The sequence below is a fragment of the Neovison vison genome, chromosome 2 (genome assembly GCF_020171115.1).
Source record: "Neovison vison isolate M4711 chromosome 2, ASM_NN_V1, whole genome shotgun sequence".
NCBI classification, from domain to species: Eukaryota; Metazoa; Chordata; class Mammalia; order Carnivora; family Mustelidae; genus Neogale; species Neogale vison.
In genome coordinates this window covers 167,961,477-167,973,527 of record NC_058092.1, presented here as the reverse complement: position 1 = coordinate 167,973,527, position 12,051 = coordinate 167,961,477, and the positions used below count along the sequence as shown (strand labels likewise).

At 41.6% G+C, this 12,051-nt stretch overlaps 1 protein-coding gene across 3 annotated transcripts in view; it reads right to left on the bottom strand.

The window, feature by feature from the left end:
* Positions 1 to 12,051, bottom strand: part of PRKG1 (protein kinase cGMP-dependent 1) — a 1,249,306-nt gene that overhangs the window by 17,362 nt on the left and 1,219,893 nt on the right. For all 3 annotated transcript variants that reach the window (XM_044239523.1, XM_044239522.1, XM_044239524.1), the window contains 3 exons: positions 9,585 to 9,724; positions 8,581 to 8,670; positions 385 to 526 (listed from right to left, as the gene is read on the bottom strand). In XM_044239523.1, the coding sequence (XP_044095458.1) occupies positions 385 to 526; positions 8,581 to 8,670; positions 9,585 to 9,724 (372 nt within the window). The remainder of the gene's footprint in view (positions 1 to 384; positions 527 to 8,580; positions 8,671 to 9,584; positions 9,725 to 12,051) is intronic.

Below are 12,051 nucleotides of genomic sequence, written 5' to 3'. Positions count from 1 at the left end.
GAGTCTGCTTCTCTCTCAAATAAATAAATACAATGTTAAAGATTATACATAAAACGGTTCAGTTTTTTCTACAGTGTAAATATTCCTTCCCTGTGAACAGCAGAAAGCAGATTCAGAAAAGGTCTCCAAAGGTCTTCTAGATCTAGAGCACAGCCATTAAAACACATTCTGCCACCAGTATTAAATTAGATGTAGCCAATTTAATTTCTTACACAACTTTTGCATCATTTGGAAAGAACGGTTGCTTGAGAATAGCAATGCTAAAATCTGCTTTTAAGAAAAGTTACAGCATTAGCACGGGGAAGTGGAGATGTTCATGGGCACAGTTTGACAAAGGAGTATTTTAAAACCGCAGGGCAGACACGGTGTGTAGAGGGCACTGACCAGCTTGGTGTAGCCTCTGTGATCCAGGATGAGATTTTCTGGCTTGAGGTCCCTGTAAATGATTCCTTTGGAATGCAGATAGGCGAACGCTTCCACCACGCATGCTGTGTAAAATCTGGTCGTAGAATCTTCAAATGAACCTCTGAGACACAGAAAAGGAAAGCACAGAAGACATTAGTTTCTCGGACAGGATTTCAGTTGTTTTCTCATTTCAAGATATTCCTCTGCTTCATTTGCAAAGAATGGCTGTTTGAAAACAGTAAAACCAAAATCTGCTCTTAAAAAAAGTTACCGCATTCACAAGGGGAAATAGAGATATTCATGAACACAGCTTGACAAATGAGTATTTTAAAACCTCAGACCTGGTTTTTTTCCTACAAAGTTCCTCAACTACGAATGTCCCCTGAGTTATCACTGAAATAATTAGCTCTTCCCAAAGAAACAGTTTCCTTTTGAAATACAATTCAAGGCATGAGGCTATCTACACTCACAGATACTAGAATCTTCCTTCTCCTTAGGAAAACTCTAGTTTCTCTTCAACAATGTATGCACCAAACAATTGTGAATAGATAAGGACAAGAAAAAGTTTCTCTGAGCAGGAATGATATACTGTATGCTGCAGCCATCTGCTGACTTGGAACTCACTTTGCAGAGGGAACACTGCAATTTTTGAAAGCCTACAAATTCTTGATTATTCTTTGGAATTGTTTCTGCATTTGTGACTCTGGGCAACATTTCTGTTGGTATGGGATTCACTTGGTAATGGGACGAAAAAGACATACATTGCAAATATTGTCAGGAAAGTGAACACTTATGAGAGATCAACCTCTCATGAAATCTCAGCCGAAGGGTACTCAAAGGTGTATTCTGACTCAATCAGTCATTAGCGGGAAGATGAAAACAAAAACCCTAATACAAACTCATATTCACTGGAGGAAGCTCTAAGTTAGGAATATGGACACTGAAGCAAGAAACCTGGGCTCAAATTCTAGTTTCACTTATTTAATTTTGAGCAACTAACTGTGCCTCCCTCATACTCTAGGATTCTCTTGTGCAAAATGGGGCCAGTAATAGAAACTATCTCACTGGATTGTCTTAAGTATACAAATAATTGTTGTGTATATTTAGAATTAGTGCCTGGCATACAACTGGGCCCCTGGTAAATATGAGCCATTCTAACTGAGCACTGAAATAGTCTTCTTTAGCTGCTGTGTCTTAATCCAGGAAAACTGAATAACATAGACACATCTGAAGTCTTCTGGGGATGGGAGTGAGGGGGTCTGTGATAACACTGTCTTTGGGGTATTTGCTGCCTTTCATGGCCAAGGTTAATCGCCATAGATCACTCCCAACTTTCATCATAAAGTAAACTGACCACCAACATTCACCTTTGGGTCCTCAGTGCTTGACAGCTCTGTTTCAAGGTTTCTCTGATTCTGAGCCATTTGGGAATTTGGAAGGTTCTAGAAAGCTGGTTTCCATTCCTTGAAAAATCTATTTTGAGTCTCTCCCCTACAGAAGCATATTTGTAACTGATTTTTAAAATTAAATGAAAATGCTATCTCAAATCTGTTTCCATGTTATGTGGCAAATCGACCTAGTATATGCATACAAAATATTTATCAGCAACACAGCTTTATCACTAAACCTTTGATGTGGGTAATTTGCAGACTTTAAAATGTACTTCTAGAATGCAGTCACAAAGCATAGCATTCGGGTGACTCAAAATGAAAAATTACTATTAGAATTGAAAATGACAACATATATTTGATCTAAAACAAAAATGAAAGCTTGTTTTATCAACAGAAAGTTGCTTAAAGAAATAAATCACTGCCCTAAATAGCTCTTGAAAACAATAAATTATGCCTTGACAGTTGTGTCATTTCAATTAAAACAAGGATGGAATAGGGTCTTATACCTTCTTTGGGAAGGAGTGGTAGTTTTATTTTAGCTAGATGGCAGTAGATAACAACTTGAGAGAATTAGAGGCGTATATACTTATGGATAGACCCAGCTTTCGATTTAATCACAGTGTTTAATCTACTTGTGATAAATAGGGTCCTGAAATGATAGAAAGCAGCAAAGATACAGCACGTTCCTGTTTTGTCTACCAACGCCAATCCTGAGTATACCTGAAGGGTATGGCAACCCATGAAGGTTAACCACCAACTGTAAGGTAAGGGATATGAAATGAGTATGAAAGTGACTCATTTCCTTGAAATACTGCCTCTCGTTGTGGTCCAAGTGTAAATACAATGTTTCAGATGTACAACCTAACAATTCAGTGACTCTGCATCCCTCAGTACTCACCATGGTTCAGTGTTGTCACCAACGTTATTACGCTATCACGGACGGTATTCTCAATGCTGTCCTCCTTTTCATCTCTGTGACTGATTTATTTTATAACTAGAAGTTTGTATTTCTTGCTCCCTTTTATGTATTTCACCCATTCCCCTCCCCCCACCCCAAACTCCCCTCTGGAGGAGACAAACCACTGGTTTGTTCTCTATGTTTAAGAGTCTGTTTTGTTTTCAAGATTCCACAGATGAGTGAAAGCATATAGTATTTGTCTTTCTCTGATTATTTCACTTAGTGTAATACTCTCTTGGTCCACCCCTGTGGTTGCAAATGGCAAGATCTCATTCTTTATGGCTGAGTAATGTTCTGTTGTATATGTGCTCCACATCTTTATCCACTCATCTGTTGTTGGACCCCTGGGCTGCTTCTGTATTTGGCTACTGTAAACCATGCTGCAGTAAACACACAATCACAGAAAACACATGGACCCTTTCACTTTAGTGTGTTTGTTTTCTTTGCCTAAATACCCAGACGTGGAATTAGGGGATCATAGGGTAGTTCTATTTTTAACTTTTCAAGAAACTCCCATACTCCTTCCAGAGTGGCTGCACAGTTTGTTTTCCCACCAACAGTGCCAGAGGCTTCTTTTTTCCACATCCTCGCCAACACTTGTTGTTTCTTGTCTTTTTCATTCCAGCCATTCTGACAGGGGTGAGGTGGTACCTCATGGTGGTTTTGATTTGCATTTCTCTGATGAGGAGTGATGTGGAACATCTTTTCATGAGTCTGTTGGCCACTGTATATCTTCTTTGGAAAAATGAATATTCAGGTCCTTGGATTTTTTTATTTCCTTGAGCTGTAGGAATGCTTTATATATTTTGGAATATCAATGCTTTATTGAATATGACATTTGCAAGCATCTTCCCTTATTCAGTAGGTTGCCTTCTCGCTTTGCTGATGGTTACCTTGGCTCTGCAGAAGCTTTTTATTTTGGTGTCGTCCCAGAAGTTTATTTTTGCTTTTGTTTCCCTTGTCTGAGGAGATGGATTTAGAAAAATGTTGCTAAGGGTGATGATATCCAAGAGATTACTACCTATGTTTCCTTTCAGGGGTTTTATGGTTTCAGGTCTCACATTCAGGTCTTCAACCCTTCCCAGTTTATTTTTGTACCTGCTGTAAGAAAGTGGTCCAGTTTCATTCTTCTGCATCCAGCACGATTTGTTGAAGAGATTGCCTCGCCCCCATTGCTTATTCTTGCCTTTGTTGTAGATAAGTTAACGATACAATAGTGGCAGTTTACTTCTGTGCCCCCTATTCTGCTCTACTGATCTGTGTGTCTGTATTTCTGTCAGTGCCATATTGGTTTGATGACTACAGCTTTGTAGTCTATCTGGAGACCTGGGATTGTGATACCTCCAGCTTGGTCTTGCTCTGCTTAGGCTTGCTCTGGCCATCTGGGCTCTTTTTTTGTGGTTCCATACAAATTTTAGGATGACTCCCGTTCTGAGAAAAATGCTATTGGCATTTTGAAAGAGATTGCAATGAAGTATGCAAAGTAGTATGCACATTTTAACAATATTCTTCCAATCCACAGGCATGGAGTATTTTTCCATTTGTTTGTATTACCTCCTTGGTTCAATTTATGCCTAGGCATTTTATTCTTTTTGGTGCCATTATAAAGGGGATTGTTGTCTTATTTCTTGTAGGTGGGCATGGGAAAGAAAGTGGCAGGGTCACTAGGTGAGTGGTCCACACTTAGTCTTTCTGCCACAGCTGTGGGTGCACCGAAGGGCTGGGCTTTTCTCGAGGTGGTGGCAGCTGGAAGGCTTGGCTACTGGGATGGTGCTGTGCTTGGGTTAACTTCCCCTCTCCTCCAAGCAGGAGTCCTTCTGGAGGGATGGCTGCTGAGGGGAGCTGGTGGAAAGTGACAGGTCCACAGGGAATGCGGGAGTGGGCCACGCCGTGCTTAGCAAGCTCGTTGGAGAGGGTTAGCACTGGCTCCCACAAGTGTCTGGCCATCAAGGCTGGAAAAGGGAAGAGAAAAGATGCCTGCCAGCACTTTTTTCCTGGACAAGTCTCCTGAAGATTCCTGCCACTCCTGTGCACACTCTGAATAACTGTCCTTCATGTGTACTCCAGGCACTTTCCAAACTGCTGTTTCCTTGCCGTTTTGGCAACTTGTTTACTGTGCTTGTTCTTTCGGGGCAGGGACCCTGCTTTCTGTTGCCTTCAGGCCCTTCTGGAGTTAAGCCCACTGACATCTAAAGTCCCTGGACCCAAGACCAGCTGATTTTAAAACCTTGCCGAGGTAAGCCTCATTGGTTTTCCAAGCCAAATGGTACAGGTTCTTGTTTGCCCTGTGCAGCCCCCCGTGCTGGGGGGCCTGCTGTGGGGTCTGGTCTTCCTGCTGCTTCTCCGTGCCAGCGGTGTCTCTCTGTGCCAGCAGTGTCCCTCCTGATTGCGACTGATCTCACAGAAGATAGGGTTCCCATGTCTCCACGCCTCTTCCCTTTTCCAGTGCGGGCTCTTCTCTACCATGAACAGTGGATGGCTTGCTCTGAGTCTTCAGGTTGGTTTCAGAGTTCATTGTAAAATGTAGGTGTTATCTTAGTGTGTCCCCTGGATGAGGTGGTTTCAGGATCCTTTGAGTCTGCTCTCCTCCTGATCCCCTGACATACTTTGGATCTGCACTCTCCATTTTGCCATCCCAGATGGAATTTAAATAATAATTATCATCCACAACAGAGTTAGAATCAAAGAGGATCGAGATTTAAATTACTCGCCAGCTTACAAAACACACCCAGGAGGACACATGACCAGAAGTGAGATGTGCATGATTTGAAAATTATGGTTTCTAAAATAAGATATTCAGTAGGAAATACTAACCTATATTAAAAAAAAATTTAAAGTAACAGTTGGAATGTTAAATTTTAGATGACTATTATACCAAGTTTAATAAATGTGTTTATATTAGAATATATTATGACATACCAGCATTTATATATAATCATATTAATCTTTCATTTTTAAGGAAGTCATAGGGATTGCCAATTCTTTCAGTGTTATGGAGGAAAGGTGAATAAAATATAATGCGTCCAATCTATTCCAAATACTGGTACAGAATGTGTGGAAAACAAAAAGTCACAAATAAAAAGATTAAAACATGTTAGCTCCTAAGGAATAAACCAGAGAAATAATTGCAACAATTAACATTTCAGGGGGGTTAGTTGTATCTCAAAGATAAACTTAAGAGTCCTCCAGTCCTCTTTGTGTATATGGTATCATTTTACTTCATTTTTTGGTAGTATTTTAATTCTTAGTTTTTGACAACAACAACAACAAAAACCACTGTGTTCCTTTTTTAGGCGGATGAGAAAAAAGAGAGCCAGGAGCTGGTCATCTCACTGGCTAGGTGAGAGTCAGAGACTGTGAAAGTCAGAGACTTCCTATGCTAAATCCCCGAGGCTTAGAGGTATTACCGTGTCAGTACAGAATAGCCACAGAAGCCTTTCTTAAAAATCAACCCAAACACATTTCCTTTATCCTTTCAGAATAGCTTCTCCCTACTGTTGCTTTCCTCGGATGCGAAAAGAAAACTGAATGAATTGAATATGAATTGATTTGATTATGGATATTTTCATAGACACTGTGACTAATAGAATTATTTTCCTTTTTCTCTTGGCATTTTTGTTGTTGTCTCTTGTGAACAATTAACCTTTAGGACTTCCAGCTTCAAACAAAGAGTGACAAAGCTAGTCAGTGGCAGGATTCCTTGGAGCCTCCATCTCCCTCTCCCTCACCCCCCGCTGTCCCCCAGGCCAATTTTTTGAGTAGGGGGAAAAAAGCAATAAGGTGCTACCCACATCTATGATAAATCTATTGTTCTTCATGCTGAGGCTTTGGTTGTCCTGACTCTTTGGAAAGGAGCAGGCAGCTTTTATCTCCAGATCTTGCCTCTTCACATAGGAGTAAGCGCATTGAGGCCGGGGGACTCACCAACCGTGTATCCCAAACCCAAGGATGATAGAAGGGAAGGAAATGGAACTGACCAAAAAAGCATCCTGGTGGAGGTAGAGAAAGGACCAGTTTACCTCCATCCTATCCTCCAAAGGTAAATCATTTATTAATAGCAACCGTAGCTGCCCTTGCAGATCAAAACAGGTCTCCCTCAGGAGCCTGGGCTGGCTTTTATGAGCCAACGAAATGCAAATCAAGTTAAACAGGGAGACATAGGAAATAATATTTTCTTTCAGAAACTAGATTTGAAATTGGATTCCTGTGCATTGACACCCCACAAGTGGACTTGAGATTGACTTGTGTTGCTGTTGCCTGCTTAAAGAAGTTACAAGAAGCCTGAAGCCATTCCTCTCTCTCTCTGGCTTATTATCGCTTTCGTGTTTACTTCCACCTGTAAACCTTCTGTTCTAATTAGAACAAATCAGGGACAATATTTCAAATAAATTAGGGGCTTGGAAGGTCAGGTCAAAAATGATACAGTAGAGCCACATTCAGAAGAAGCAGACATTAACTCAGAAGTCAGAATGGTACTTTTATGCAGCAGCCTGTAAATTAGGAGAAGGAGACCACATCTTTTTTTTTTATCATTGAATCACCGGCTTCTAGCACAATGCCTGGCATATAATCTGTGCTCAAATATTACTAGAAATCATGCAACAATGTGCTATAAATTTAATACAGATGTTTACTCTGGCCCCAAGGACAACACGATGTATTGCCCTGTATAGTTGTTTACCTTAAATTTAAGAAGTGAAACACAGCATCAGTGTAATTAGGACAAGATAAAGTAAAAAGAAATCGATTTGATATATACAAGGAAGGCAAAGGGGATAAGACCCGAAAGGTCTTCATGCAAAGACATGAAGTTGTTGTAAGAATGCTATTAGGGATGAGACTTCATAAGCTATTCTGGGTTCTATTAATTACTATTCTGGGATCTCTACAGAGTAACAAGTTGTCAAAAAATAGCCTGGCTTTCTGGAAACAACAGGGCAGTCTAGGACAGAGTTTTAGTAAGATGTTACCCCATGAAAAAGGACATGGGTAAGACGGTAACAAATATGAAAAAAGAAAGGATGCCAAAAAGTGAACCTTCAAAAGAACAAGGATGACTTCTAAATGTTTGATCAGTCATAGGAAATTCACAAGGGAAGAAAATTGTCTTTTAAGTAAACATTTTGGATTGGTAATGATCTCCTGGGACATTTCATAGAATAGATTTTAATTTGTTAGTTCTCCAAATAGAGAGAGAAACAAGCACTCACTAAAGCAACTTTATTTGCCCTAACAGGGCAAACGTAAGTAAATCTGAATTAGATCGTTTATGTGAAATACTGCTTATAAGTCGATTCTTTTTTGCCCAAGATCAGCTGAAAGCCTGAAGAAGATGGCTGGAACTTGTTAATTTTGAAACCAAAGAGCAATATAAAGCCAGAAGAAATGGTAACTCGGGGGAAAAAACAATTCTCAATGTCAGGAAAGGCAGACAGTCCATCTGGCCAATGAGTTAGACAATTAGGCTGGTAATTAATCCAGATAGCAACTAGAACAAACCTCGATTCTCTTCATGTCACAGCAATGAACTGAATTCTAGGTATACAGTTAACTGATTGATACTCAAGTTCAAAAAAGACCATATAGCTTGCTAGGTTACCATTGCCACGCTGGATTAACCTTTATCATTAGTTACAAATCTGAAACAGAAAGAGTGTCATATTTACTAAAGCATGTGTGTACAGTGGGTCCCACCCTGTATTATTTTCTGAAATATGAGCATATGTAACATGTAAATATGATCGTATACTTTAGAACGGACTCTTCTTATGGACCACCAGAGTCAACATTTTAAAAGAAATGATAGAAATTTCTTAAAACTCCTACCTATCCCTGAGAATGGTCCAGAGCTCTCCTCCCAGGCACACTTCCATCAACATGTACAAATATTTGCTGTCCTTAAACGTTCTGTACAATCTGGGAATTGCAAACAAGAAAACAAGGGTTATCAACATTGTTGTCCTTGAAGAGAATGTACATGTTTTAAGTGCTCAGATTTTGTCTGATACTTGATTTACCAACCTTGAAATGGCATTAAAGGAAAGAGAGAGACCTGTTTGTAAATAGGGAAAAGAAGGCAACAGGCTCCCAAGAAGTGTGTGGTGTAGGGCTAGTCTGTCCTAGGCAATGAGTGCATGAGTTCTAAGGATTATGGACCGAAGTGGCTTCTTGGGGTCCCAGTCTGGCTGCTGTTTACAGCATATGGTGTCTTGAGCCATACTGAGTGGTGATAAACGTTCAGTCTACCTGCATATAAAATAGATATATTTCACAACATAGACATGTATGAAATTCCCATGCTATTTCTTAAATTCACCTTCGGCCCTGTTTTTAAGTGCCTCTGAGAAATTAACTGGAACAGGTTTTATTTATTTATTTTGTATCGAAGACCTCCCGATTATCCTCTTATTAATGCTCTGAAAATATGGAGGTGGAATAGTCCTTTCATTTTTTTAAATCTTCCCCAAATTAAAAAAAATACATATTAGTATTCAAATAATTAGAGGATAGTTATGTGTTTTGTCTTTCAAGCTCCAGAAATCTACAGAGGGTTTTGGAGTCACAGAGTGCATCGAAAACCAAGATCCCTCTTTTACGAAAAGCATGCTCTTTTCACAAATCTGATTCTTTAAAAAATAAATAAAGGATAGAATCAAACTTCAGGTGTTTTTTTTTTTTTTAAAGCCTAACAAGCTTTCTTAAAATCAGATTTCAGAGCATGTTCCTTGGGTGCAGGAAACATGTGCTGGTGAGCAGGGGTGTGGTGGGTTTGGTGGCTGACTTTCCAGGGGGAGTGGAATCAGTATCCCTGGGGGTGCGGGGGTCTGTACCTCACTATGAAGTCGGAATGCGCCCCCTGCATGATCTGCTTCTCCGAGCGGATGTGCTCCTGCTGTCTCGTATCCACGATGTGGCGTTTCTTGAGAATCTTCATGGCGAAGGTTTTGGATTCTTCACTTTTCAACTGGACCTTCAAGAAAAGCACAGAAAATAAGTGAGGAAAAAGCCCACAGCATTAATGTAACAGAATGCCTTCTCGTCCCCAAATTACCCAGTGCATGAGCATGGCAGGGACCCCCTCCCCATCTCAGATGCCACCTGAGTGACACAGTTTGTGATCACTGGAGCCGGGCAGAAATCCAGGTCTGCGACCCTCATCCATGTTCCTTCCCGTGGACCAGATAAGAGTGTAACCAGAGGCTCAATTAGTGTGGTGCCCGCTGGGATAGGGAGAGGGCAAGTGTGTTGGATTCTCACTGTGTTGTTTCATTTCCTACCACATAATGTGTTTGAGCGTACTTTATAGTTTCTCTTCTGCAATCAAAAAAGCATAAAAATGAAATTCTGTTTGCCTTCTAGTGCTTGTGGTAGAGGTAGGATCCTATGACCTGAGCCAAGACCAAGAGCTGGAGGCTTCACTGAATCCCACCCTCCCCCACCCCAGGCACCCCTCAACAAGGTGACTTGTGAGGAGATGAAGAGATCTGGGTGATGAGGTTAATCACGTAATAGCAATATCAACATTTTCTAGACCTGTTGAGCCACAAACAATCTTCAAGCCTGCATTACGTGGAATGCATGAAAGCCTTAGGGAAATGACCTGACAAACCATTTCTGCTTTTCAGCTGAAAGATCACTGTCCCTTGGAGTTGTGAATTGCTTACTGTGTAACGCAATTATTAAGTGTGTCGTTCACGCACAAGTGTACAGACTGAACCCCGTCCAAGAGGACATTCACAGGGCGGGTGCTTGGGGGAGAACACAAGGACACTTCACACCAATGGGTCTCAGGATGCGGGCAGCATCTGTAAATCTCTACGACGGGTTACAGAGAAAAATGATATTCGAATTTGCCTTAAGCAGCCCAGGGCCCTCTACGCAGTCTGTGAAACTCTTTAAGACGACAGATGAGTGGGATTCAAATGAACCCAGTGATCGTGCATAACAAAACACAAAATGTGGACATGCACGTCTAAAAGACATGTGGACAGTCAGCCTGAAAAATGAGCCGTGTCACAGGGCTGAAGACCAGCAAAGAAATGAAGTCATGTTCTCTCTGGAGCCTTATTGTAATGACCTCAGTCTCTTGGGTGGTTTACACACCCGATGGAAAACGTGTCCATTATTCTTCGCTGTGATGCTGACCTACATTTTTATTTGTACATAGGGTGAGAGGAAAGAACTCTGAGTTGGGGTCACAGGTCTGGACCTCAACCCTGACTTCGCTGAGTTGCTTCTCTTCTCTGAGCCCCAGTTCTTGCTGAAGAGTACACTGTATGGAGTTATCGTGACCTGAAGTGAGAAAGTGCCAGGGGGTGGGAAACAGCCCCTATTCTCTCTGCTGGACCCCTGCCCCAGCCAGCAGGCTCTGCCCCTTATAAGACAGCTGTCTGCAAAACAAAGGCAGACCGGTCGCTCCTCTGCTCAAAACACTCCAGTGCCTTTGCATCCCGCTCCTAGGAAAGACAAAGCTGCCACAGCGGCTACAAGGTCCTACACCATCTGGATCCCAGCTACCCCCAACTCACTCAGCTGAGGCCACGCCCAACCTCCTTGCTCCTCTTCCTGGAATACACCCGAAACACGTGCCTCAGTCTGTCTGCTTTTCTGCGCAAATATTTTCCCACAGATATTCCCAGGAGTCCCTCTCTCAGTTCCCGAAGCTCTTTGCTCAAATGTTTCCTCATCGGCATGTTCTCACCCCAGACTCTGTAAAAGAAACTGCCCTCCCTCTCCCCTTCCCGCTTGCCTGTTCTCTCCAGCTCTATCACAAACTCCTACACAGAACAGTTTTCATTACTTGTTCAGCTCCTGTCTCCTTTCCCTCATCTGTAAGCGACCTGCAATGCGGGATCTTTTGACTCACTATCCCTGACACAGAGTAAATGCCTATTAGGTATTTGCTGACTTCATGAATCAAAGAGCGAACCACGATGATTGATCACTGGCAAAGCCACGATGGCACTGGGGTCTCGGCTCCACACTGTGCATCTCTTACCTTCACAGGACAGAAATGAGGGAAGCTGTGAGGACAAGCATGGGGTATTCGGTCTTTTCCTTTTGTCCCAAAGCACCCTTAATTAGGCATGGAAGGGAAGAAACGATTTCTACGTGTCAACACCGCACAGGCACTATCCATGGCCAAATAACCACGCGATTCAGTTTCCAGTTCTCAGTTTATGTTTTTACAAGATGCTTTCTTAACCCAGCCATTTCCTTGACCAACATTCCCAACCAAGGAGTCTACTAGGTTAATAAGATCATCTCTAAGACAACGTCTAGTTGGCTGCCAGTGAG